Source organism: Balaenoptera musculus, chromosome 15, assembly GCF_009873245.2.
Source record: "Balaenoptera musculus isolate JJ_BM4_2016_0621 chromosome 15, mBalMus1.pri.v3, whole genome shotgun sequence".
Classification (NCBI taxonomy): Eukaryota; Metazoa; Chordata; class Mammalia; order Artiodactyla; family Balaenopteridae; genus Balaenoptera; species Balaenoptera musculus.
Genome location: NC_045799.1, coordinates 77758886 through 77785659, shown reverse-complemented (window position 1 = coordinate 77785659; position 26774 = coordinate 77758886). Strand labels below are relative to the sequence as shown.

General features: G+C 55.0%; 1 protein-coding gene across 1 annotated transcript in view; it reads right to left on the bottom strand.

The window, feature by feature from the left end:
* The window catches only part of CASTOR2 (cytosolic arginine sensor for mTORC1 subunit 2), a 59608-nt gene that overhangs the window by 10714 nt on the left and 22120 nt on the right, over positions 1–26774 (bottom strand). Inside the window, exons 2-6 of the mRNA XM_036826114.1 lie at positions 12386–12456; positions 2404–2597; positions 1582–1714; positions 912–1035; positions 72–182 (exon numbers count right to left, since the gene is read on the bottom strand). Of these exons, the coding sequence (XP_036682009.1) occupies positions 72–182; positions 912–1035; positions 1582–1714; positions 2404–2597; positions 12386–12456 (633 nt within the window). The remainder of the gene's footprint in view (positions 1–71; positions 183–911; positions 1036–1581; positions 1715–2403; positions 2598–12385; positions 12457–26774) is intronic.

The window sequence follows — 26774 nt, the reverse complement described above, 5'->3', positions numbered from 1 at the left end:
GGGTAGGGACTTATTAGGACCAAGTGGGTGGATAAGCCCATCACAAGCCTCCACGCCGGAGCCCGGCTCACCTCTGCTGGGTCTGCACGTCCATCACCAGGGAGATGTAGCCCTCGATGAGGGAGAAGGAGAAGAAGCGGATGTGGCCACAGTCATCGCCGGCCGCCATGGGGTCCTTCACTCTGTGGGCCGGGGCAGGTGGTGAGGGGTGGAGTGGGGCCCCCTGCTGCACCCCAAGCCCCACCAGGCCCCCCTGCCCCGCCCATCAGTCTGGGGGTGTTGGGAAGAGCACGGGCCAAGTCGTGGCTCTGATCCTGCCTTGCTGGGGGGCCCTGAGGCACCACCTTCATCGGTCTCCGCATCTGTGAGGTGTGGGTGACTCCACGGCATTCACAGAGATGAACACCACACTTCACGTTTCTGGAGACCCATCCCGCCCTCGGCACAGGCTACACTTGCCCTTCCTGGGGGTGGCTTCTCTGTCCCTGCGATGGCCCACATCTCAGGGCACAGCCTATGGTCACTGTCAGCTCACTGGGCCCTGGGCCCGCTCCACTTGGTGTTGGCCCAAACTTACAATCTGCCCTGAGGAAAAAGGCAAAGCTGTCGTCCACCAAATGAAAAAACCTGAGTTCCCAGCTCTTCAAGTGACTGGGCTTGCCCTAGGAGCTCAGGTGACAGTGGGGTGTTTATTATATCCACATGTGGGCCTAGGGCTTCACCAAGTTTTGGGGTTCCCAAGGAACGCCATTCTCCCCTCTTAGAATGGGGATCTGGGGTACAGCCATGTCTCGCTTCTCCAACGAGCTCCCAGGGCAGGTCTGTGCCTCCCCCCTCAGACTGGGGCTACCAGACAGAGCCGTGTCTCCCCTTGGCCACCCTGCAGCCCCTCACACCCGAGGAGGCCCTACCCGTTGGAGTAGAACATGACGTCCATGAGGAGTGTAGCAACAGCGGGCAGTGTGTCAGGGTCCAGGCTGGTGACACAGAACCTGTTGCTCGGGCTGGACAGAGGGTGGATGACGGGTCTCTGGACTGTGAGAGCACAAAGACAAGGGGTGCTGAGGCCGGGAGAAGAGGAGCATCGTGGGGCAGGAGAGGGCCCGGGAAGAGGGGTGGGGTCAGCCGGCAGCTGCTCTGGGGAGGCCGGCTGCAGGCCCTGCAAGACCTGGCCCCTGTCGCTTCTCCAGCCTCCAGCACCCCCTACAGCTCTCCTGATCCTCCAGGCCCACCCCCAGGCCCCCGGGCCTTTGCACATGCCACGCCGCCTGCCTGGAACGCCCTTCCCAACCTTCACCACCTGGCTTAGCTCCTACTTGTGCTCCAAGCTCCAGCTTGAGAGTCACTGCCTCTGGGAGGCCTGCCCTGATAGCCTGGACTGGGTCAGGAGTGGCCTCTGGCCATTGCTGGCTGCATCCACAGCCACTGCCCTGGCTAGACCTTGGGAACAGAGTCTGATCAGGACTGTTGTACCGTGTTATGCCCGGCCCTCAACTGATGCTCTGAGAATGGGGCTGCCCTGGGGCAGGACCTGGTAATTTCTTGAGGTCTCTGCACAACCCTCCCCCTCCCCCAACTCACCCATCTTGGGCTTCACGAAGCCGTTGGTGATGCCGAGGTTCTCGGCTGCCACTGTCTCGCCATTGACGACCCGCAGGATGGTGAACTCTGATGACAAGGTGTGGGTAACGAAGGGCAGGTCCCGCTCACGCACCTGGGGACGGGGAGTCAAAGAGTGAGTGTACCATGGTCCCTGGATGGAGTGGGCCTGGGGTCACCAGCCCCTTCACTCTGAGATTCTGTCCCCAGAACGAGCTACCCCTGTCCTTGCCTCCCGCTGTCCTGGGACGGGAGCCTGGGACCAGGGGCACATGCCTCCCCAGGGGCAGCAGGGAGGATGCAGAGGGGAGAAGACACCGCGCCGAGGGCCAGGAGGTGCAGGTCCACTCCCCCACTCCCGCTTGTGTGTGGTGCCCACACCTGTCCCTGCCCCTCCCAGGCCCACACTCTCCAGGGTGGCCACGCCCTATGGGAGAAGAGCATGAATAACACGGTAGCCAGGAAATGCCGCTGGCTCCATGACCAGACACACTTGCCACCCCAGGGGAGGGGTATGGGATTGGGGGAGCCAGACATCCAGCTAGGAGGGCATCCCACCCACACACGCCCCCAGCCCTCACTTCCCGGCCTCCAGCTTAAACCCAGCATGGTCCACGCAAAGGGCAGGCAGTGGGTGGGGCTACAGCCCAGCCAGGGCCATGCTGACACTGGACTGATGACCCTAAGGTACCCTTGACCTCTCTCTGAGCTGATCACGAAATGGGGCGGGGAGAGGCACAAACTTTGCAGACCACATCCGAGGGGGTGCCCATGTTGCCTGGGCGTGGGCTGCAGCTTGCTCACCAGGATGAAGTCCGTCTGGTAGGTGGACAGCATGAACACAGAGATGTTCTGATCGGCCAGCGGGGCGATGACCGACTTGGCGATCTTGGTCACACCGATGGGCTGGGAGCTGGAGAAGCTGCCGCCACCCGACACCACGTTGAGGGCCAGCCAGGTGGCGTCCGCCACACTCAGGTGTTCCGAGGAGGGCAGCTCTGGAGGGGGACACAGAAGGCTGGCTTATGACTGATGGGCCCCAGCTGTGTGACCTCGGCCAGCCCGCCCTGTGGGCCTCAGCGCCCTCATCTGTCAAAGGAGGACGGGATCGTCCTTAAAGGTCCCATCCTGGGAGGACCGAGCAGGGAAGGCTCTCAGAGGACTCTGGATGTGCCGGGCAGCTCAGCAGGGCAGGGACCATGGGAACAAGGGGGTTAGCTGTGCTGGGCCTCAGTTTCCCCTGCTGTGAAGTGATGAGTACTCAGCAGTAACAATTTTGTTATTTCTGGTTCTTACTACCTTTCTGGGTACCAGGTGCTGCCATCACGACCTTATACCGGTGGACCGGGTCCCATGGTTTTCAAACTGGGTTCCCAGGAATCTCCCAGGGGCTGGGGGGTAGAGGGGAGGCCAGGAGAAGACAGGGTGGGGGGCCTGGGATTTTTCTCCCTGCTTCAATTAGACCTGTACTTCAGGCTCCTCTGGAAGCACATTCAGCTCCAGAAGGCCTCCTGAGGTTGCCACCTTCCAGTGGGCAGTGACTGTCACCCAAGTCCCTCCTGAGAGCCTGGGGATCCTGGGGGCGGGGGCACTGGCAGGGGCAGGGTGGGGGAGGTTTGGAGCGGCAGTGATCGCCCAGTCTCCTTGACTAACTCACAAAGACCATCCCTTCCACCCCGTCCTGCAGAAAGAGTTCCCAGGGGAGGCTGTGCACGGGACATGGTACACACATGTGCACGGCTGCACGGATGGGCGGCCACAGAACAGAGCACAGGTTGCACATGGAACTCTCCACGCATCACAGTCACCTGCTCAAACCCACCCCGTACGAGGACTGTTATTTCACCCCATACATGTGACAAACCAGAGCTCTGAGGGGCTGGTGACTTACCCAAGATCACTTAGACAGGGAATAACAGAGCCAGGATTCAAACCCAGATCTGACTTATAAACAGACCCTTATGCTCTATGCTGGGCACCACATGGGAAGAAGGGCCAGGTCCCCAACAAGGGGGGCGATGAGAAGAGGGGCCCGGACACTGGTGAGTTAAGGGGGCTGTGATGATCATGATGCTGCCCGAGGGAAGCTGGGCTGGGCTGTGCTGGCCTCAGCAAGATGGCTCCAGAAGCCTCACCCAGGCTCCTACCTGCCCAGCTAAGGTCGTCATGGCAACCACAGCCTACGGAGCCCATTGGCCCTGCTGGCTGAGAGGGGCCAGTCCTCCGCCAGGCTGGCTGGAGAGGTAGGCTGCTTCCCAGAGAAGAGAAGGGGTTTGGGAGGGGGAGCAGGAGGAAAGCCTGATCTCAAGCTTCCACATCTAGTCTCTCCACCTGTCATCTGGGGTGTCAGAAGAGAGACTTCTCAGCCCCAGGACCGCCAGAGGAAACACGCTCCCCAGGACTGAGCGTCCCAGTTCAATTCTGAAATTCTAAGGGGTCTGGAACTGGCCATGGAGGGGATTTCCTGGGGGCAGTGTTGTGAGCCCCCAACCCTGCCATCTTAAGCAAAGACAGCCCCAGGAGCCACTGAGGGCCAGGGTGCCTTGATGGTCCGTCATCTGAAGCACCATTTTAATATACTAATAAATAAACTATTAATAAATATACTTAATAAAAAATTTAAATTTCACTTTTCATTAGGGCAGAACCCCAAAAGCCTTCTTAGGAAAATTCTGGAGGGGTCCTTTCCATCACTGCATGCTAACACATCAGGACCATGTCAGCTTTTGTGAACTTGCCTCTGCCTGCCTGTTCCAAGCTCCTCACAACTCAAAACTGCCCAGTGGCTTTCCATGTTCTCTGGAGTAAAAGCCAAAGTCCTCGTGACGCTGGGAACCAGCACTGTCCCAGAGGGCTTTCTGGGATGATAGATATGGTCTATACCTACGCTGTCCAAAGCCACTTACCCCATGTGGCTACGGAGCACTTGAAATGTGGTCAGTGCTACAGAAGAAATACAATTTTAAGTTGTACTTAATTTTGGTTCCTTTAAATTCCCATGGCCGTGTGGGGTGAGTGGCTAGTTCAAGTCTACAACTGGCCTCACTAGCATGCCAGCGCCCTGGGGCGGCTGTCTCGGTCGGCTTTGTTTTCTGCTATTCTCAGCGCCTGGCACACGGAGGCTCCAAAAGAATGGATGAGGAGGGACGAGGCGGCTGTCCCTGGCCCTCTGCTCTGCCCAGGCCCCTGTTCCCACCCATCGACCTTCTCTGCTCTCCCCGTCCCCCCCCCCCACCCCCAGCTCAGTCTCTGTGGTCAGGGCTTGGTCACACTGCCAGACCCCAGGTGGAGGGTGGCCTTCGACATCATCCCACGCTCCTATACCCGACTTCCCAGGATCAGGCAGAGGGCCCTGGGGGAGCCAGTGTCATTCCCAGACACTGCCAACTTCTCTGAATTCTTAGTCCAGCAGTGCAGAACGCTGTCCATTTGCTTATAGACCTGGCTCAGGAGTCAGTCCCTGCCCCATTTCACAGAATAGGAAACTGAGGCCCAGAGAGGGAAGCTGACTGGCTCAAGGTCACGATGCAGTAAATGGGGAGGGCACCTCCTTCTGGCACCGTGGCACGTCTGTCCAGACCCGCCCCGCCACCAACCCGTGGTGGGGTGTCGCGAAAACCCCTCTTGCAGGGATTAGCTTCGGGACTGTAAAGCTGGGGGTGGGGGTCCGGGCAGCTGAGGTTCCAATGTCCCAATTCTGACACCGTGGTTCCACTGGCCCTGTAAGGCCTTCACCCGGCAGGTGGAGCCTCTGCTGCCCCAGCCTCAGGCCTGCCCTCTGTCCCCCGCCTGAGCTCCACAATCCAGTGGGGCCTGATCTTTAGCAGCGGGGTCCTCGGCGAGCACGTGAGGGTGGTGGCAAAGAACACAGGCTTTGGGCTCAGACAGTGACAAACTCTAACCCTGGCTCCGTCCTCTGCAGCGGAGGCCGCTGGGAAGCTGCTGCTGATACAGTGGGGAAGGCCATTCCCTCCAAGTCCGCAAAGCGCCGGGGTATGTGCATTTTTAGGGGGTGCTCGGGTAACCAAGGCTCTGCTCCGAGGAGTCTCTCAGCGGGTTTGGACAGGCCTGAGGCCGACTGGAAATGGGGGCCGAAGTGGGCGGGTGGGAGATGGCGGGCAGCCTGAAGGCTGCCACTGCCCAGAGCATTTCAGCTCAATCCAAATGCTGCTCAGAGTATGGGCGGCCGGTGAGCGGGGGTGGGTCTGCCTGCCGGTCCCAGCTCTCAGTCTGGATGGAACCCACTGAGGTGCTTCAAGCAGCAGGCCTGGACTGAGAGGGTGGTCAGCCCTGGGTCAGCGGTCACCTCTCTGAAGCTTCCAGAAGGGTGAGCTTTGTCAGAGCAGCAAAGCAGCTGGAGACCACAGTGCTCACTGCTTCTGGCCCCAGGGACCCCAAATGCTGCCCTGACACTCTGGGGGAGAGGGAAGGCCTGCCTGGTCCCATCCTCACCCAGGCCAAGCCTCAGGGTGCCCCAGGTGCCGCTTCGGGGCTGGGCCGCCAGGAGCTGCCAGGAGGGAGTCAGCGCGCTCTTCCCTAGAGGAAAGGTAGACACATCCCAAGACTGGAAGGGATTATTAGTACTGTCACTGCCCAGGGGCTTCCCTGGTGGTGCAGTGGTTGAGAATCTGTCTGCTAATGCAGGGGACACGGGTTCGAGCCCTGGTCTGGGAAGATCCCACATGCCGCGGAGCAACTAGGCCCGTGAGCCACAGCTACTGAGCCTGCGTGTCTGGAGCCTGTGCTCCGCAACAAGAGAGGCCACGATAGTGAGAGGCCCGCACACCGCAATGAAGAGTGGCCCCCGCTTGCCGCAACTAGAGAAAACTCTCGCACAGAAACGAAGACCCAACATAGCAATCAATCAATCAATCAATCAATAAATCTTTAAAAAAAAAAAAAGAAATACTGTCACTGCCTATCATCCAAGACCCTAAAGACAGCCTATCAGAGCTGAGGATGCTTGCCACCTCCCAGAAAGCAAGTCGGCAGCTCTGTTGCTGGGAGCCCACCCCACCGCCCCAGGAGTCCCCCGTTTCCGGCTGCAGGACCTGCGGTTTCCTGTGCTAAGTGGTCACGTCCTCTGCACAGAGTTTGTCAGGCTTCTCCCACCCTGCCTGCAGCAGGGTCAAGAGTCCTGGGGTCAGCTGGGCGGGTTGCATCCTGGCTGTGTGACTCTGAGCAAAATCACCACCTCTTGGTTTCTTAGTTTTCAAATGTTGGGCTGATGAAATCAGGATAGACTCCAGAAGATGCTTGGAGGATTAAATGGGATAATCCCCATCAAGCGTGTAGCTAAGTGTCTGGCGTCCGAGGGCTTGCCAAGTGCCAGAGCCTTTCTGTTCTAATGCTGCTGCTGGGAGTTTTGTTGGTTTCTAGATAGAAGTTGGGGAAAAATGTATCAAGAGTTTAAAAATGTACAATTTCACTGTAAAGGAGTAGTTACACATGGGACAAAGAAAGAGTTATGGGTATGAACGTTCAACCCAAAAGGATTTAAGACAAAGACCTGGGAGCTACCAAAAAGTCAATGCCAGGGCCGGGTAGACGAACCACAGTTCATCTGTGACAGAATACTATGCATCTGTTTAAAAAACAGGTTTTCCAGCTATGAAACACATTTTCCAATCATGAAGGAAATCAGAATATAAAATTTACGGTAGGTATTAATTATGCAATTAATGTCTCATTCTGTAGGTGTGGTAAGTAGGAGAGGGCTCTTATTCTTAGCTGATACAGGCTCAGGTATTCAGGGTGAGCTGTCCTGAGGTCTTAGTTTCAAGTGGTCCATTAGATAATAAATGTACGTGTGCACCGTTTATGGACAAGAAGTGAAAACAGTTGTCCTCAAAGGTGACCAGCCGGCAAGTCTAGTTTCAGGTGGAGGGAACAGGGGTGTTAACTGTAGGCTCTCAACGGTTGTGCAAGTTTGAAAACTGTCAAAATATAAAGAGTATCGGGAAAACACACTTTTGAAGGCTATCTGATATTGGGAAATTATACTGAGTGGAATGAAAAGATAAGAAGCATATACACTACAGGTCAACACTGCGAAATAGCCACACCTGGGGGTATAGAATGCGGAGACCTCGTGGGAAGGACTTTGCCATGAGGCAGCCCTGGAGAGGCCGAGGGAAGGGGGTGGGCAGGCGGGAGCTGGGGTGTCATGGGAATGATGCGGGGGACTCTCCAGGGAAGCGGCCCTCCCTGCAGTGGGCACTCCATCCTCAAGGCCCACCCCTCCTCCCATCCTGGGAGATGTAATCTCAGCTCCAGGCTGAGCTGCCAGGCTGTTATTTTACACAATGCGGGAGACGCTCCAAAGGCAGGTGTGCATCATTCCCCATCAGTGCTCACCGGGAGGGAGGGTCGGCCTCAGGGGGCAGTAAGAACTGGCCCCGACTGGGATCCGAGCTCCTTCACTGACCTGGACCTCGTGCAGAGGGGACCCCTGCTGGGGGTATTACTGAATTGGTAAATTAGGAGCTCAGAGCTAGGCGGGAGATGCGGGGAGTGCTGATGGGCCCTGCACTGTTTGCCCTGGTGGACACGCAAAGTGGAGGTGGCACGTGACTCCCTGATGCACGTCATATGGCCACACGCACACCTTACGGAACTGGGAGGGAGGGAAGGAGGTGATCCTGTGTCAGGGATGAGGCCACGGAGGCCCCAGGTCAGGGAGCAACTTGCCCAGAAGGTAGCAGAGGCTGGATAGAACCTGGGTCTTCCCCTCTCAGCCCTGGGTGAGGCCAGGAGTTACTTCTCGACATCCTCCTCCCTCCGTCTTTCGACCAATCACGGCTCCAAGTCCCAAGTGTGCTACAGACCACACTGACACACGTAAGGGGACTGTGACGGGTGGGGGGCCCCCCGATGTGCACTGGGCCCCTCTAACGGCAAACTTGGGATTCTGCCCACTACCCAGAGGTCAGGGCAGGCGCTGCTCCTCCTATTATTTTGGGTCCCTGATAACACCTAGCATTGCACAAAGTAAGTGCTCATTAAATATGTAAAAGCTCAAAATACACACACGCACCTCCCTTCTGTTGGCCATACAGACACACAGCATCCATTTGAGCCAAGAACCTCTAAAATTCCACAACGAACAAGGAGCTGTCTGGTTAATGTCACTGACAATCGCCCCTCCCTCCCAGGAAAGGTCCAGCATCTTACGTACAAGTGAATTGCAGACAGCTGCTGGTTTCTAACCATGAAAGCTTCACACTGGCGATAACTGTTGGCGAACAATAACCAATGTACCCTGGCTGATGTTAACAGTGGCCAAGGGAAGCCTTTGGGTGAGAAGCAACATGTGCAGAGCTGGGAGACGGGGCACCATCCTTCATACCATGTGACACAGCCAGCATCCCTCCCTGGTCCCACCGGGGCAGCCACAAGACCAGACTCCCTTTCTGAAGAGGAGTCTCCTGAGAGAACCCCCCCAGAAGCGAGGTGAGAGGGTAGAAGTCAGCATCGCTACCTCTCACTGCAGCCTCCACCCCACCCCAAATCCTGCCCTCTGAGGGCAGACTGCCCTGGGCCTTCCCCCTTTTTCTCAGCTGCTCCTGACCTTGGTCTGCTGGGAACCACCACTTCTCAGCAGCACTTTCTCCTTACTTCGGCTGGAACCACCCTGAAAGCATTTCCTGCTTCAAATCCCCCTCTGTCACTCACAGTGACTCTGGGCACGTAAATAGCGGTTTCCTCACTTGTAAAATGGGTCTCCACTCTTTACCCTTCAGGCCACTGGAATGATCCCAGGAGGTGATATGTCTCTGCTGGGCTCCAGTTAACAGTAAGAGTGGCGGAGGGGGAACAGGAGTCTTACTTTGTATGGTTTTCCCCTGTAGCTCCATAGTGTAAGCACGAGAGATACTTACTACTTAAATATATGTACACAGTTTTTTCTCTGGTAACGATGGATATCCAAGTAGCCTGACGTGCTGACCAGGAGTCATGGCCTGGAAGCGAGACCCTGACTCAGAAGTCACAGAGCGGCTGGGCCCCTCCTGGGCTAATAATTTAAACCTGCTTCCCCACGTCCTACCTACCCTGCACTAAAGAGTAAGCCGATGACCCCTCTGTCACCGGCTCCATTCCAGCCACTCAGAAAGGTTCAGGGAGAGGCAGAGCGAGACTTCGCCTCCATTGTTTATGGTTCCAGGGAACCTCAGGGTCTGTAAGTCCCTTAGGAGCTGAGGCTCGGTCCTTACACCTCCTGGTCTGCCCTGCCTTACCCTGTCCGGGGTCTGGCCCATGGAAACATGCATAAATGACACCAGTGGTGAGGCCTTGGGCAGGCTACACATCATATGTCTGTGCTTCAGCTTCTTCATCTATAAAGTGAGGACCATAAGAGTCGTTTCCAGTGTTTAGCACAGTGTCTGCAGACAGAAGCACCGGCAGGGCTGGTAAAATGTGTTAATCTATGTTGACTGGCGGAGGGGTGGGCGTGGAGGTCCAAGACTCAGCTCTGGTCTTGCTTCCTATTTCGAGGGCCTCTCCCGTGGGGTCCCCTGCACAGCGGGGTGTCCCCTGTGACTCGCTCTCTCAGCATCCACACCCTCCTTGCACAGCACCCACCGCAATGGCAGCTCCACTATTAATGGTGGAATTAGCTGGCAGGCCCTGAGGCTCACAGGGTCGGAGGTGGGGTCTCTCATTCCGGCTACATCTCCAGGGCTCAGCAAGATGCCGGCACGTAGCAGGTGCTCAGTAAATACTGCCCCCTGCCCCCCAACCCCAGGGGCTGGCTCAGAATAACCCGACACTCAGCTCAGCCAAAGGACGGCTCCCTGGTTACTGACAATTCCTGCAAACACAGCCTTCCAGGACCAGCAAAACTGGCTCCCCAGGTCCCGCAGCCTCCCGCTCTCCCTGCTCAAGGAGTTTTCTTACCTGCTGCCTTCAGAGGTAGAGAGTTAGTCAGAGACACTGGTCTGGGGAGGTGGATTAGATAGAATATCCCTTCCCAGAGAATAGACACTCTGAGGGTGTTCCTTCTACATCTGAGGTGCCCTGATTCTCAGCAGTTCTGCAGAAAGGCCTGAATGCCCATGAGAAAATAAACATGTGCTTGGGTTGCCTGAGCAGACATTCTTCATGTGAGTTGTGGCTAAGGCAAAATTCTGGTCTGTGGTTCCTGTGCTCAGGAAATGTCTGATGGGGGACTTCCCTGGTGGCGCAGTGGCTAAGACTCCACGCTCCCAATGGTCAGGGCACTAGATCCCACGTGCATGTGGCAACTAACAGTTGGCATGCCACAACTAAGGAGCCCTCAAGCCACAACTAAGGAGCCCACCTGCTGCAACTGAGGAGCCCCCCCGCTGCGACTAAGACCTGGCACAACTGAATAAATAAATATTAAAAAAAAGAAAAGAAAATGTCTGATGAATGAATGAATGAATGAATGAATGACGACACAGGTGTCTTTGACGAAGGGGCAGGGTCTCCAGTGGGGTCTGCCCCATTCCTGCTCTGGCCACACAGCCGCCCCCCCTTGGAGGCATGGGCGGCCCGTGGGATGTGGGGCGCCGAGCCCAGCCCCCCATACTGACTTGGTGCCCTAGACCACGTGCATGTGAGGACAACAGGGCGTAGCTGGGAAGTCGCTTCCTGGGGCTTCACTTTCTCACCAGTAAAGAGGGTCAATACGCATCGAGAACCACAAAACAGTTAACTCCTGACTCCACAATGCCATTTCTCAGACTCCGTTTTGGGAATCAACCTGCATAAGAATACATGTTACGCACCGACAGAGTTTATAAATTTCTCATTGGAGGACAATGAAAACAACTTCAACTCCAACCGTAGGGGCCTGGGCAAGAAACCAGGGCTGATGTTGAAAGGCTGTGATATCACAGCATATTTTGTTGTTATGTTAAGTGAAAACATTTCTATAAATTAGACAGACCGCCTGAGAAAAGTTGGAAAGAAAACCACGAAAAAGTGACCAGTAGTTGTCTTGTGGGTAGGGCTAGGGTTTTAAAAACTGTTGGATTTGTTGCCCTCTCTACATATTAGGAAGACTCTAACTTAGCAGTTCCGAATGACCACCAGCTCTCGGGGGGTCCAGCTCCTTTGCTGGTGAGTCTGGACACACGACTCCCCGCCTCCACTCTCAGTTCCTCACTGATAATCACAGGACAAGCACGACACCTTCTCATCAAGTAATACGTATCGGTCAGCACTCGCCACCAATGAACGTTCACTGTTACTTTAGAGCCGGACAAACATAACGAACTTCAATAATAAAACTAAAAGGGTGTGGAGGAGGAGGGAACAGAGTTTCTTTCTGGGGAGATGGAAGTGTTCTGGAATCGGATAGTGGTGACGGCTGCACAACCTTGGGAATATCAAAGACCACGGAACTGCTGTACATTGTAAAATGATGCACTCTCTGGTACGTGAATTCTATCTCAATTTAAAAGATGGAAGGAAGATAAAGGGAAATCATAAAAGGATGGTGACTGGGGCACGTTCCTGTTCGAACAAGGACTGAAGATGTTTTGAAAGCGCCTCCCTCGCGGCAGGAGTCCCAGGGAGCATGCACCCTGCCTTCCTGGTTGCTTTAGCTCCTGGCTGGGGAAGCCCCGCCCCCTTTCGGCTCTGGGGCCTTTCCTGGGCAAAAGTCTCGCGAGCAGAAAGGGAGGGGATCAGCCAGGACACGGGAGAGGAGGGAGCTCTGCCACCAGCAGGTGGGGACAGAAATAAGGGGGGGGGGCGGGCAGCCGGCACTGACTGCCGGCCCCAGTCCAGCCAAGCCCCTGGGGAGAGAAGCACTTACCCAGGAAGCCCTCCTCATCGACAATGATGGTGTAATCCTCCGGGGTCTCGGTCAGACTGAAGAACTTGCACCTGGGTGGACGGACAGACAGACACAGGGTACTGTAAGTCCCAGCAGACCCTGTGGCAGCCGCCCGCCCCACTCCCCCGGCCCCTCTCCCATCGCTGTGACCCGGTTTACCCAGAGTTCTGCCCCAGGCTGCTGGGGGGCTACTTATTTCTCCCTCCACTGCCTCAGTTTTGACTCAGGACGACTCAGAGAGGCCTAGGGACGCTGATGGTTTCCTTTGCACCCCCCGATCTTTGAGGACCCCTGAGCCGGCCAGCCTCCAGGGTCCCCTACAGGCCCAAGGGCAGCTCTGGCAGGGCTCACGCAGATGAACCGTGTTTTCCGTGCCCCCCGCTCCCCACACACATTGTGACCTTGAGGCCTCTGTCGCTGTGTCGTGCCCCCCCGCCCATGGTCCTGGCCCCTCTCCTCACCAACTCGAGAGCTCCCACTGTCATTTACGGCCTAATTCGCATCACCCAACCGACAGCCCAGCCTTCAGGGTACTTTTCTCCCTTGCAGGAGAGAGGGGCGTGGCTGTCTGTGCCACCGTGCGGCACGGATCCCTGAACTGCCACATGCTGCCTTTGGTAATACCGCTTGGCCTGGGGTGTAAGTTGCTCATTTCCTCCCACAAATGGGACCATCAATTTCCCAAGGCCAGGGAGGGTCTGGCGATCACTCTGTCCGTCTGTATCTCATCCCTGCTGGCCTCAGCCCTGAGCACGCTCTTGGCACCTGGCACACATGCTGGGCTCTGTGTCCAGACAGCCCTTGGCCTGGGCTTTGAGGCTGTCTCCAGCTGAGGGGCTTACCACCCCCTCAACGCCCGTCTCCCTGTCCCCCATCCAGCTAGACTGGCCCCCAGAACACCCCAGGCGCAGCTGTAGGGAGAGACGACATGCACAGGCAGCGGTGTGCAGGAAACTGCCCACGGTCATTGATTTATCTGGTGTCGCTGATCTCAAGTATGGGGCTCAGCTAGGGCTCCATGCCCGATGTGTAAAACCCATCCATCACAGGAAGCCGTGACAGAAGGAGGCCCAACGAGTAAGCCTGGCGAGGGCCCGAACAGCACTTCGACGAAGATTAAAATGGGAAAGGAATCCTGAAGTGGATGCAGCGTCGCCGGGGATGAGGGTGGCCGGAATGTCCGCGGATCTCTCTCCCCCTGGTTCCCCTCTCCTGGCAGCCATCCTGCCACACTGAAGCCTTATCAACAGAAGCCCCGCAGCACCCTTTTCACTTTATTCTTTAAATTTTCACAAGTAGTGAGGTCAGCTGGAACTGGTAGGACTGCAAAAGGGTCCAGCCGTTTGGAAGACGGTTTGTCAGGTTCCTATAGGGTGAAACATACATGACCACTGGCAACCCTGCTCCTAGGTATTTAGTCAAGGGAAATGAAAACATACGGCCCCACAAAGGCCGGTATGCAAATGTTTACAGCCTTTATCTGTAATCACCCTGAACTGGAAACAACCCAAAGAACTGGGTAAACTGTGGCACATCCACACCAGGGAATACTGGTCAGCAGTGAAAAGGACTGAATTACTGATTCTTGCAACAATGTGGACGAATCTCAGGAGCATTTTGCTAAGTTAAAGCCAGACTCAACAGGAGACGTGCTACGTGATGCCATTTATATGACATTCTGGAAGAAGCTACGCTGTAAGGATGGAGAACAGATTCCCCAGGGGCTGGGTTGGGGCTGACATTTGAGGGCCACCGGGGAACTTTTGGGGTGAAGGAGGTGTTTGGTTCTTGACGGTGGTGGTGACAAGATGATATACATTTGTCAAAACCCGAAGAACTGTACCCTAAAAGGGGCGGCTTCTACTGTATATGTGACTTATACCTCAGTGAACCCGACTTCAAGGAAAACGCTTCGCCAGAGTTGTAAACGAGGTGGCGTCCCGCCCCCCCACCCCCACCCCCGCCCCCCACGACACTCTGATCAACCAGCAGCACCACACTCTTCAATTTCCCTCCAGCTCTTTGGTTTTCAAATTACATCTCTGTCCCTGCTTGTCCCATATCCAATTTGCAACTACTGCCCGGACAAATGAAATCTATAACTGCTGGGGGACATTGGCAAATTATCACTTAGTGAATGGCAACCACTGGTCTGGCCTAGCTCCTCCTTGGGGACCCCTGTGTGCTAAGAAAGAGCCTCAGAAGCCCCCCCCCCCACCTCCCCGCCAATCACCAGATTGCCACAAGCAAGGACTCCCTGGGTGGGGGGAGTGGCCACCCAGTCATCCGAGAGCCCTGAGAAGGCAAACAGATGTGGTACTTGCTCCCGGTGCCCTCTCGGTGGCGAGGGATGCTCCAGAAATAGACCATATAAATGACCCTGGAGGGCATAAACACCGGCAGAAGGCAACATCGGCCTCTGCTGCCGATGGGGTATGATTATGCTGTTGATGTGACCCGTCTCCAGGGGCCGAGTGCCAGCTGTCATCTCGGAATGTGCACCTTGGCGTGGGCAGGCCTCCAGGAGGGCGAGTCAGTCGGAGGGACCTGCAGCTACTGCTCTGGTCCCCACACTCGGAAGCAGGCCTCCTGCTCTCCTAATATTACCCACTCAAGTCCTACACATCTCTGAGCTCACCCCATCTTACCTCCCAAGTCGCTCTGAGATCTGTTTTCCCCTCTCTCCATCACCCCCTCCACGTGAGCACTTGCCTAGAAGCCTCCCCTTGCCTCACTCCCCCACTCTTGCCTGCCTCCTTGACTCACGCCCCCAAAGGTGGACAAATACTCTTTCCACTTCCCGGCACCCTCTTCCCTCTTCTTTGGCTGGAGACGTGCTGCTCATCCTTCAAGACCCAGTTTAAGCGTCTTCTTTGGGGTGAAACCTTTTCTGATTGGCCCCACCACCTCCTCTCTCTCACTTCCTACCACAGGGGTGGTCCTGTCTGGATCTTAAAGCCACTGTGGACAGCTGGACTTGGTGGTGCATCACACCTTGAAGGGACAGTTCATTTATCTCACAGTGTATGTGAAAGATGCCCTTAGAGTTGGGCTGTGTACAACCTGTACAACTGCACATGATGGTCCTGAGTGCTTTCCACACTCTATTACAAGTCATACTTGTTTCCCCCAGTGGACCATAAACTCTCACAGGCAGGGACGGTGGGTTCTCTGTACACACACCTTGTACCTGACACTGGCTGGACAGAGAATCAACACTCAAAGTCTGATGAGCAAAAGAGTGAACTGTGGCCACATACCTACCCCCAAAGCCAGAGAAGTCCCAATCAGAGCAAACACTGCTTGCCCTTGTGTGGCACTGCCTTGACTTGCCCCCTCTCTGGGAGGCGCTCAAGTCTCCAGTCCCAACTCCATGCTCTCTAATGAGCCCTGGCTAGATCCACACCCCAGATGCCGGGCCCCAGCGTTTGTGGCCTCTCTGTACTTTGTCTACAAGGAGCTGGAGAGAGGACCAAAACCCAGCAATTACCCAGCCTGCTGCTGAGTGCTGTTAGGAAAACCGGGGAGGAGGAGAAGTGTTTGCCCTCTAGACGCCCGCATGGTGCTTAGGAACAGGATGAACAACAGGGTTAGAGAAAGCAGCCTGGGAGAGCGGGAAGAGGACCAAGATCCTGGGGTCAAGAGACCTGGGTTCCAGTCCCAATCTGGCACCTGGGGGTGGTGAACCCTGGGCTGCTTCATTCCTCTGTGCCATGAGGGACAGGTTCAAGGTGGACTAGTTTCCATCCAGCTCCGGCTCAGGCAGGGAGGGCACAGGCCACATGGAACCCTGTCAGCTCCATGGCAAGGTGGACCTCAAGGGGCCTGGCTGACAAGGCACGGAGAGACGATCCCAGAACCACTGAGTCTGTTTGGAAAATGCTTTTCAAGGGCAGGCAAAAATCCCAACTAGCTCTGATCAGAACCCAAGACAGATCTGCTGCCCAGGCAGCTGGGCAGGTGGTACATCACAACTCTGCTGGGGAGGGCTCATTCATTGCACAGTCTGTGTAAAGAGTGCCCTTAGAGTTGGGCAGTGCACAACCTGTGCAACTGTGTGTGATGGCTGATCAGCAGGTCCTGCTGGAGCAATCAGACAGATAGGATACAAAACTCTAGAGTCCTGGGCAATGAAGTAGGGAGACTGGGGAACAGCAGCTCTGGGGAGAGCCCCGGTTCACTGTGGCTCAGGACATACCCCAAGAGTCATGCAAGTCCGACTTCCCTGGTGGCGCAGTGGTTGAGAGTCTGCCTGCCAATGCAGGCGACATGGGTTCGATCTCTGGTCCGGAAGGATCCCACATGCCGCGGAGCAACTAAGCCTGTGCACCACAACTACTGAGCCTGTGCTCCAGAGCCTGTGAGCCACAACTACTGAGCCTGTGCTCTGCAGTCTCAGCCTAAATAAATAAATAAATTAAAAAAAAAAATCATCCAAGTCCCCTGTCCAGGGGGCGCCAATGCATACTTGGGCTCTATGCACAAAGTACGGGTGCTGGATAGTACTGGAGGCCATACCAGGAAGTCTGTGTCTGTTCAGATCCTCATGGCCCACACGGAGCATGCCCAGAGGAAGCGAGGGGACTTTATACTGAACCCCCTTCAGCCTGGGGGAAGATTCCAGCCACCATCTTTAAATTTCTGTGGCTGTTGTGGGCCATGGGATGGAAGCAATGCTGCTGCTTATGGCTGTGTGACCTTAGGCAAGTTACTTAACCTCTCTGTGCCTCGGTTTTCTCATGTGTACAATGAGGATGATAATATTTAATATCTCCTTCATAGGGTTGTTGTTGAAGAATAAATGCCCAGCATGATTATGGTAAGCACTCAATATGTTGGCTATTTTTCTTTCTTGGAGGACAGAGGCAGCTGAAGTGGGGGACCACGGGGAGGCTGGCTTGCATTCCCGGTAAGAAAAGCTCTAAAGCCAAATGGGCTACAGAGACCAACAGGCTGGCTTGGGAGGTGGTGAGATGTCAGTTGTCTGAGGGGCTGAGCCCCAGGCAGGTGGGCTGCAGCGGTGATACTGCCTCAAAGGAGAGGATGGATTAAGCCACCTCCAAGGCTCTGTGGAGCGCGGAGTCTCTGATTCCTTGAAACACTGGTTCTTACACGTTGACGCCAAGCAACAAGCTTTGGCTGAAGAGTCTCCATTCATCTTCCCAGGAGCCCAGCTCCCACCAGGTAGCCAGTGAAGAGATGATGGTTTATGATGGAAGACACTGACTCAGCCTGAAACTCTCAGTGCATCTGGGAGCACCAAACCTGTTCCCTGGTCTCAGCTCCCTGACAGGCCACGCTGGGACCTCAGGAATCTTCACAGACATTCGACACGTCTGAGCACAGGGACTGTCCAGATCGGGGGAGCCAGGGAGGTGGCCTGACTCATCACCATCGGGCGGGAGCTCCTATCTGCATCCGTCTCGCCTTCTCCACTCACCCGCTGGCTGGGTGATGGTCCTGCAAGGCTGTCCTGCGCTCCCTTCCTTGTTTCCCAGACACCACAAAGACCCCTTTACATAGTCAGGGCTCAGCATTAGTTGGCTTTATGTGGAGTCTCTTTGTGCAGAAGACCGGGGTCTTTGGGAGGTGGGAGCTAGCTTTGTGGGCCGGACCCCATCTGGGACTGGGCCTGTTTTCTGTGGGGTCACAATGTGCCCTGTGTCAGCCAGACCCTGCTGAGGTCCCCTGTTGCCTGGCCACAGAACAAGTCCAGCCCTTTGCAATTAGAGCCTGGTCAGCCGGGCTATGAAATGAGCGCAGAGCCTTCACACACACCTGACAGGCCTTGCAAACAGGACTGAGAACAGGCTTCCAGCATGTTCCAGGTACCTATTTGCAACCCGTTATTCCTTTGTTCCAGCAGGGCCTCTGAATGCCCATTTTGAATTTCAGCACCTGGAAACCCACGCGTGTTTCTCACCGAGTGCAGCCCGCTCAGTCTACAACGAGGGAGGTTCAGCCACATCTTCCTCTGCAGCGTGTCACAGTGAGGAGATGGAGGGGCCAGGGTCTGACCAACTTTTGGGGACCACCCGCCCCTGCCTCTGCCAGCCCCGCCGATGCGTTCCTGCAGCAGCGCACAGGAGCCTTGAACAATATACAGCGAGTGACAGACGCGCTTTGGGGCGGGCATGGTGGCCTCCCGCCTTCCTGGGCTCTTCTTCCCAAAGGACAACCAGGCGGAGGGTGTGTGTCAGGCTTTCTTCTCTTAACCAGCTGTGGCTTTTTCATCTGGGTCTTCTCCTGGGTCTTCAATAGGTCTTTCGTGTTACTTACATTTCATTTCTATTGTCTTTTAACAAGTGGAAGCTGCCATTTCAAGTTTTAGTTAGGAAAAAAAAACCTGCGTCACGTTCTGTGATTTGAAGGGCAATCCCGAAGAATGTCTTTTTCTGTTAAGATGGAAAAAAATCTGCTTATGTCCTGGGTGGCCAGGAGAATTGGACAGCGTGGGCAACAGTGTTTGCAAATTCTAGAGTGACACACACAGACGGGACTGTAAAAAGGGGCTGGGTAGGGCAAAAGGAATCGGTAAGGTCTAGATAAAGCCCCTGAGACCCAGGCAAAAGTGGCCAGATCACTCAGTCATCACAAATTGTTAAGTGCCTTTAATGTATTAAGGCACTGCTTCAGGTGCTGGAGACACACCTTAAATAACTGGACAGTTAGAATTTCCATGGGGGCTGGATAAATAAAATAGTGAGTCAGATGGTGGTGTGGCTGCACAGCCAATAAAAAAAGTGGATTTGGACTTCCCTGGTGGCGCAGTGGTTAAGAATCCGCCTGCCAATGCAGGGGACACGGGTTTGAGCCCTGGTCCGGGAAGATCCCACAGGCCGCAGAGCAACTAAGCCCGTGCGCCACAATTACTGATCCTGCACTCTAGAGCCCACGAGCCACAACTACTGAAGCCCCCGCACCTAGAGCCTGTGCTCCGCAACAAGAGAAGCCACTCCAATGAGAAGCCCGCGCACCGCAACAAAGAGTAGCCCCCGCTCACCGCAACTAGAGAAAGCCCGCGCACAGCAATGAAGACCCAACGCAGCCAAAAATAAATTAAAAAAAAAAAAAAAAAAAGTGGATTTGCAATTTAAAGCAGAGCAGGGAGTGGCTGCCAGGGGTTGGGGGGTAGGGGAATGGGGAGCAACTGTTAAATGGGTGCAGAATTTCAGTTTGCGATGATGGAAAGTTCTGGAAGTGGATGGTGATGGTGGTGAAGGCTGCAGAACAATGTGAATGTGAGCATTTAATACCACTGAGATATACACTTAAAAATGGTTAAAACGGTATATTTTGTGTTATGTACATTTGTCCACAATAAAAAAAAAAAAAAAAAAGAGCAGGGGAGGTCCCTACGAGACCTGTAGAAGCTGGAAGAGCGGGCGTGTTGCTGTCCCAAAGCCCTGCTGTGGGTACATGCTGGGAGTGACCGAGGCCAGAGTGGCCACGTGGTGGGGGAGCGGAATGAAAGGTGGTGACGTCGGACGTCATGGGGGAGGGATGACGCCTGTGGCCACTGTAAGGACCGGGTGGGGCCGAGAGACCAGTGAGGAGGCCAGTCGTCGTCTTCAAGGAGGCTGGTGAGAGCTGATGGTGACTTGGACCAGGCCGGTGGTGGTGGGCGTGCCTCCATTTATGGCCAGGAAATAATAGTCAACAAATTGGGGCTGGTGAGGTCACTGAGAAACACAAGGCCAAGGCAGGGAACCATTGCCTTCTGTGGCACGTTCTCATCAGCGGCACCAGGAGAGAGGTCAGTGGGCAGAAGGGGTGCCTTGAACTGGCAGAATGTACTCACTCGCCTCTGAATCTGGCCCGGACCCACTGCTTTGGTCCTTTCCTCCATGGAGACCTGTGTTGGTGAGGGACTGTGGCGCTCCCTGGCCCTGCTCCAAAGGCCCAAGCACAAGCCACAGAGAACTTCAGGATGGCTCTTCCTTCAGGATGGTCATCCTGAAGGAAGACGGGCGGCATCAAAAGGGTCATGCCAGGTTAGGAACACCGTCTGTGGAAGGGCAGCCTCTTGCTGCGTGAACATATTCCCAAGTGCAGGGCATATACGAGGCGCTGGCTGGTGGTTCCCTTTCTTCCTTGGGAGGGACTGAGATGGAAAAAGGCCCAAATGGGCGTCCTGGTTTTTGCCACCCATCCAAGATGAGGCTGGAACAACTTACTGGTCCTCAAATCACGCCAGGTTCCTTATCTGTGAGAGAGGTTTGAAGATACCTCTCCTGCAGGGTCATTTAGGATTTAAGGAGGTGTGGAACAGACGTGGACGTGCTCAAGACCCCGCCTAAGCATGTGTGGCCACTTGACGAAGTGCGCTGGCCCGGGGACCGAGTGGATGTCCGAGGCAGCATTCCTATCCAGGCAGTGTTTGGTCTTGCAGTGGGCTCTGGGTCTCTGCCTGACTTCGGATCTCCCCATTCCTCACGGCCTCCACCCCAACCCTTACCAGCAGGACAGTCAAGTCTCGCGCAGCGGCCGACAAACCCAGCCCAGGTCCCCCAGGCAGGCCAAAGCCCCCCGTCCCAGTGCACGCTTACCCTCACCTGCCCATCCCCTCCCCAGCGAATGATCACATCCACTGAGGTGCTGAGATGATTCGCTTCCCGGTCTATCTCTGCTGGTGAGATACCTGCTCCTGGGAGACAGCTGAGTCTATCTCATCCAGATGCCCCATGCCTTGAATGGGACAGAGGGTCTGTGCATCATCTGTGTTAACTGAATGAACATGGAGTGTAATTAATGACTGCCATTTCATAGACGGGAAAACGGATGCTCAGTTAGGTTAAGACAGCTATGACCTTGGGACCACTGTGCTGTGTGGTCTCTAAGGTGGGGGGCAGCCCGGGCGCACGTGTGGCCTGTGGCATATTCCCTATGACTCAGCTCTTCTCCTGGAAGCTATCCACTGTCTTAAACCTGGGTAACCGGAGACACGAACGAGAAAATTGATAACAGCCCGTCCTTGGTAACAAACACCTGGCTGCAACCCAGATTCCCATCACTGGATGAGGAGGAAAATGATGACAGAAGAATATTACCCAACAGTCAAAATGAACACTCTGCAGGGACTTGCAAAACTCCGAATGAGTCTCAGCAATATAATAGTAGATGGAAAAATAAGTCCCCAACTGTTATGTCCAGCATGGTATTCTTTTTACAGTTAAAAGCAGCTATAATGAAAAAACAACAACAACAACAAAACCCAACACCTTTAAGACTCCATGGAGTTGCAATGTTACTACATATAAAGGAAGCCAGGGAATAAAGAACCCGTTACCCGGGGTTTGGGGATGCGCGGGGGAGACCTCTGGTTACACGGAGGGTATTGTCTCCATCCTACTTTTGCTCTGGCTTTGCATGTCCTGATTACACTATTAACATTAGCTAGTTAGTTAAATGAATAAAGGTGAGCCGTGCAAAGACACACGATGGGTGAGGGTTATGAACCTGAGCTGAGGTCACTGGTGCAAGGGTGAGGGGCTGCAGGTGATTGGGACCGGGGTCTGGCAGAAGGGACCCAGCCACGGAACAGGAGCCAGGGTAGGCTGCTAGGCTGTAAAAAGGTGCAGGAAATGCCGCAGCTAAAGAGCTATCCAGAGGAGGTGGTCTGAGAAGGGTCCAGGAGCCAGAATCAGGCAAGAGTCCTAGGATGAACGGGCAGGACTGGTCCCAGGGCTACAACTCACTCACGTTTGGGTCATTCTATTTGGTCTTGGCTGGTCAGTGATTTGGGGGCTCACTTGGGCTCAAGAGATGTATATTTGATCCCCAACTTGGTCCCCACAGTCCAGTCTCTATTTAATAGTCTGATGGTGCTGTGTGTAAAGGGCTAATGCTCTGGGTCTCAGTTACAGCACCAGCCCCGATGGTCTTATTTTTAATTTTTTTCATTTAGACTTAAAAAAAAATTAAATTTTATATTGGAGTATAGTTGATTTACAACGTTGTGTTAGTTTCAGGTGTACAACAAAGTGATTCAATTATACATCTATATATGTATATACTTTTTTTTTTTTACATTCTCTTCCATTATAGGTTATTACAAGATATTAAGTATAGTTCTCTGTGCTATACAGCAGGTCCTTGTTGGTTTTATATATATAAGTGTGTATATGTAAATCGCACACTCCTAATTTATCCCTCCCCCTCACCTTTCCCCTTTGGTAAGCCCTGGTGGCCTTAGCCATTTACGCAGCCCCTGAGCCTGTGTCCTCTCTCATAAAGAGGGGGATAACCCCACCGATCATGGGGCCAGGGTTCGAGGTCGACGTCCCTCTGTAGATAAAAGCACCAGGCACCAACGGCTGATCCAACAGCACTGGTTTCCTTCTTTCCTTTCAGTTCGGATAATGGCCCTGATGTTCCCCTGGTTTTCTCTGGAACTGGAAGCTTATTCAACCTCCCCTGTTCCTGCAGCTGAGGACACACACACACACACACACACACCCTCACACACACACACCCTCACACACACACACACCCTCACACACACACACCCTCACACACACACACACACCCTCACACACCCTCCAAGGATGCAAACAGGTTTCGGTCAGCAGGCTGAAAACAATAATCAAAAGACCTGACCCTAAAGCAATCTGTGGTCCTCGTCCCCCCAGCCCCGCCCCACCAAGCCCCTGACACTATTAATTGGGAACCAACAGTCCCTAGAAGATTCACCATTATAAGACTTTGGAACCACGCTGAGGTACTGCCTGGATGGAGTTGCCATCCTGTTGCCTGGCAACTCTGAGATGCCTCAGCTCCCAGGTCACTCTGCGCCTCTCTCATCTCCTGTGGCCCCTCCAATTCTGTACCGTCTGCTGCTGGCTCGGGGGCAGGGTGTCCTGGGTGGCCCCCTTGGCTGACTCCATCCTTAGATGGCCCCCCATCAGCACCGAGCTCCAGCTTGGAAATCCCCCAGGGCCTGGATCTTGTCCCTCCACCCCCCTTGGGAGCAGCTCAACCCTCTCTCTCCCTCGTCTCCCCGTGCCCACGCTCTGCACTCCAACCTCCACTTCCAGGTTCCTAAGACTTAGGCCGCCCTCTCAAAACATCTCTGCCTTTCCATCCATCTCATCCCCTTTCTCTGGCCTCAGAAAAACAGTACCACTGTGGCAACCTATCTTTAAGCCTCTGTTCCCACTGGCGCCTCTCCCTCAGGAATCTCATACTTGGCTTCCTTGTCTTGGTGACAAACAGGCTCAAGTTTCCTCCATCCTAAAAAAAGGCTCCCTCGTGCCCATCACCTTCTTCCCTCCACCACCACCACCAGCCCTCCAGCCACTGCCGTTGGCCTGCCTCAACCCTCAGCTCACAGTGACCTCCACCAGCCAAAGCTGATGGCCTCTTCCCTCATGCCCTCCTGTCCTCGGACCTTTTGGCTGGACCTTACATGGTGGGCCAAGGCCTCAGCCTGGACGCTCATACCGACCACAACAGGGTCTTCCAATATCGACACTCTCCTTTTGCTTCCTGCAGCGTCTTCTCTTCCAAGCCTCCCCAATGCTCTTCTCACATTACACCCTCCCTGCCAATTTTCTCCCTCCCAGGGTCCCAGCCACTGTGGCCCAGGCTTTCTCCCCAAGCCTCAGACTCACACTTCTCTGCCTATGCCGGCTGGACTGGTCTCAGACTCATTTCTCACATCCACCCGCTAAGACAGGAAGTATTGATGCCCATTTGACAGATAAGGAAACTGAAGGCAGTGACCCGGCAGACAACCGAGGCTGCTGCGCGTGCCCTCATCCTGATGGGACAAAACGGAATCACACACCGGTCGACTCTAAAAACCCACTGCTGGGACTTCCCTGGTGGCGCAGTGGTTGAGAATCTGCCTGCCAGTGCAGGGGACACGGGTTCGAGCCCTGGGCTGGGAAGATACCACATGCCACGGAGCAACTAAACCCATGTGCCACAACTACTGAGCCTGTGCTCTAGAGCCCACGGGCCTAGAGCCCGTGCTCCACAATGAGAGGCCACCCCAACGAGAAGCCCGCGCACCACAATGAAGAGTAACCCCCACTCGCCGCAACTAGAGAAAGCCCGTGTGCAGCAACGAAGACCCAACACAGCAAAAAAAAAAAAAAAAAAAAAAAACCCACTGCTGTTCCCCTTGGGCGTGGCCGACAGCCGACCACCAGGGCAGAGCCAAGGCCTGGGGCTGCCCTGACCCTGGGGCCGCAGGCTGAGTCATCTCAGAGAACGTTCTCATTTTCAGCGGCTGCGGCTGCCTGTTACGGGCAGCCTGGCCGACACTCGATCTGTTTACTCTCGGATTCCGAACCCAGCAGAGCGAGGTCCTCACAGGGGCCTCTCCTGGGCATCCTGGGCAAGGAGCCCGGGCCGCTCAGAGCCCTGCGGACCTTCAACCGGGAGACGGAGGGGGAGACAGAGGGGGGAGAGGAGGAGGGCCATTTCCAGGTAAACTCGTCCAGCAGATCCACGCTGAGATTTCAGACTTACGAACCTGATAAATTAGCAGAGGGAAGAGATTTGCTAGGGTTGGTTTAATTGGTGGAATCATTTACCACACGTTTCCCATTAAAACTGCAATGGGCCGGGGCCGGGGTGGGTGGGGGGAGGGGGTGAGGGCGGGGGATGCGGATCTTCCTGGAATCACCCAGACAGGAAGGTGGAGCTCAGGGAGGTACAGAATCAGGCTGGGAAGGCCACTGTGTGCTGCCTCCTTTGGTAAGGGAATCCCAGAGACCGAGCCTCTATTTGCATACCCCTGGGGAGGGGGAGATCACTACTTTGCGCGGCAATTCATTCCATCCTGGGGTAGCTTATTTCTAGAAAGCTCTATCAATGTGGCCTCTTTAATAACCGATACCCAGCTAGTCTTAATTCTGCCCTTCAGAGACGCAGGGATATTTGCTCCAGCTGGGAAAGTGGCAGGAAAGGAGCCCAGTAGGACCATCACGTCTTTGCACAGCGGGAACAGGGCTTACGGGCTAAAACGCTGCATAAACCTCAGCTGTTTGCTTAAAGCACTGGTTCTCAACCTTGGCTACACATTGCACTCACCTGGTGAACCCTGAAAAGTACCTGGGGGCCTGCTGAGGGTGGGTGTACAGCTGAAGTTGGAAAACCAGAGTGGCAGGGGGCCAGCCTCCCTTGCCGGATGCCTGGGCCTTCCTGGCCGGGAGAGGTCGCTGGCAAGCTGCCTAACCAGGGGCTTGAGCGTGGCACATCCGCCACCAAGGTCTGGGGGGACCACCCTGGGCGCGGGCCTAGCTGCAAGGCAGTGTCCATTTACAGAGCCCCTGCTTGCTGCTCCTGGGCTGCCTCACACCCGGCTCTGCTATCTTTACGCCTGCAGACTCCCCCAGGCCGCTGTGGGGATGGCACTTCTGGACCCTCCGAGACAAGACTGAGAACACCTGTTACACCCCGTGGAGCACACTGCTTCCTAAATCAGAAGCGCCACTGCTCCCCGAATGTCAGGACCCAGGGCTGGGGGTTTAAGCTGGTTCCAATAATACCCGTTCACCGCAATGCCAGCAGGGAGGTGATAGACGGGAACGACCTATTGGTTTGCCTGGGCTGTCCCAGTTTGGGCACCAACAATGCTTCGAAAATGGGCAGAATCACACAGAGGCGACAGAAGTCGGGTGAGAGGGCAGGAGAGGGGAGTGGTGACCAGAAGGGGGTAGCGGGGAGACTTCCAGGATCCTGGGAACGTTCTCTATGGGTTTTTCCTGGGAGCTGGTTCCCCAGGTGTGGTCAGTCTGTGGGAATTCACAGAGCCACACGCATAAGATCTGTGCACGCCCCACGTGGCTGCTACTTCACTACCAGAGAAGAAAAATCCCAGAGGGCAGGCTGGGTGGAGGCCAAAGGTTCAAGTTCTTGCCTTTCTACGTGGCTCACATGCCAGGGTGTACCTCTAGGGTCCTCAGAACAAAGGTTTGAGGGGGCAGAGGCAGTGAGGAGGTGACCTGAAGATGGATGGGGAAAAGGACTCTACAACATCCCTTCTGGGACTTCTCTGGCGGTCCAGTGGTTAAGACTCCACGCTTCCACTGCAGGGGGCACAGGTTCGATCCCTGATCAGGGAACTAAGATCCCGCATGCCACGTGGTGTTGCCAAAAAAAAAAAAAGTCCCCTTGGTGACACCTCCCCCCCCTCACTGGGCCGGGACCAAGCAGCTCCTCAATGGCACTCATCGCTTTAGGTGAGAAATGTTTTTAATGAGGTCACCTTGGGCTTGGAGCACAGTTTCTTACAGGTAATTTTTTTTTTTTTTACTCAAAGCCTTTTTCTGAACTATGGCATAATTTACCATAATGAAATGTGCAGATTTTAGGTGTGCCGTTAGACAAGTTTTGACAATTGTATACTCCCATTTAG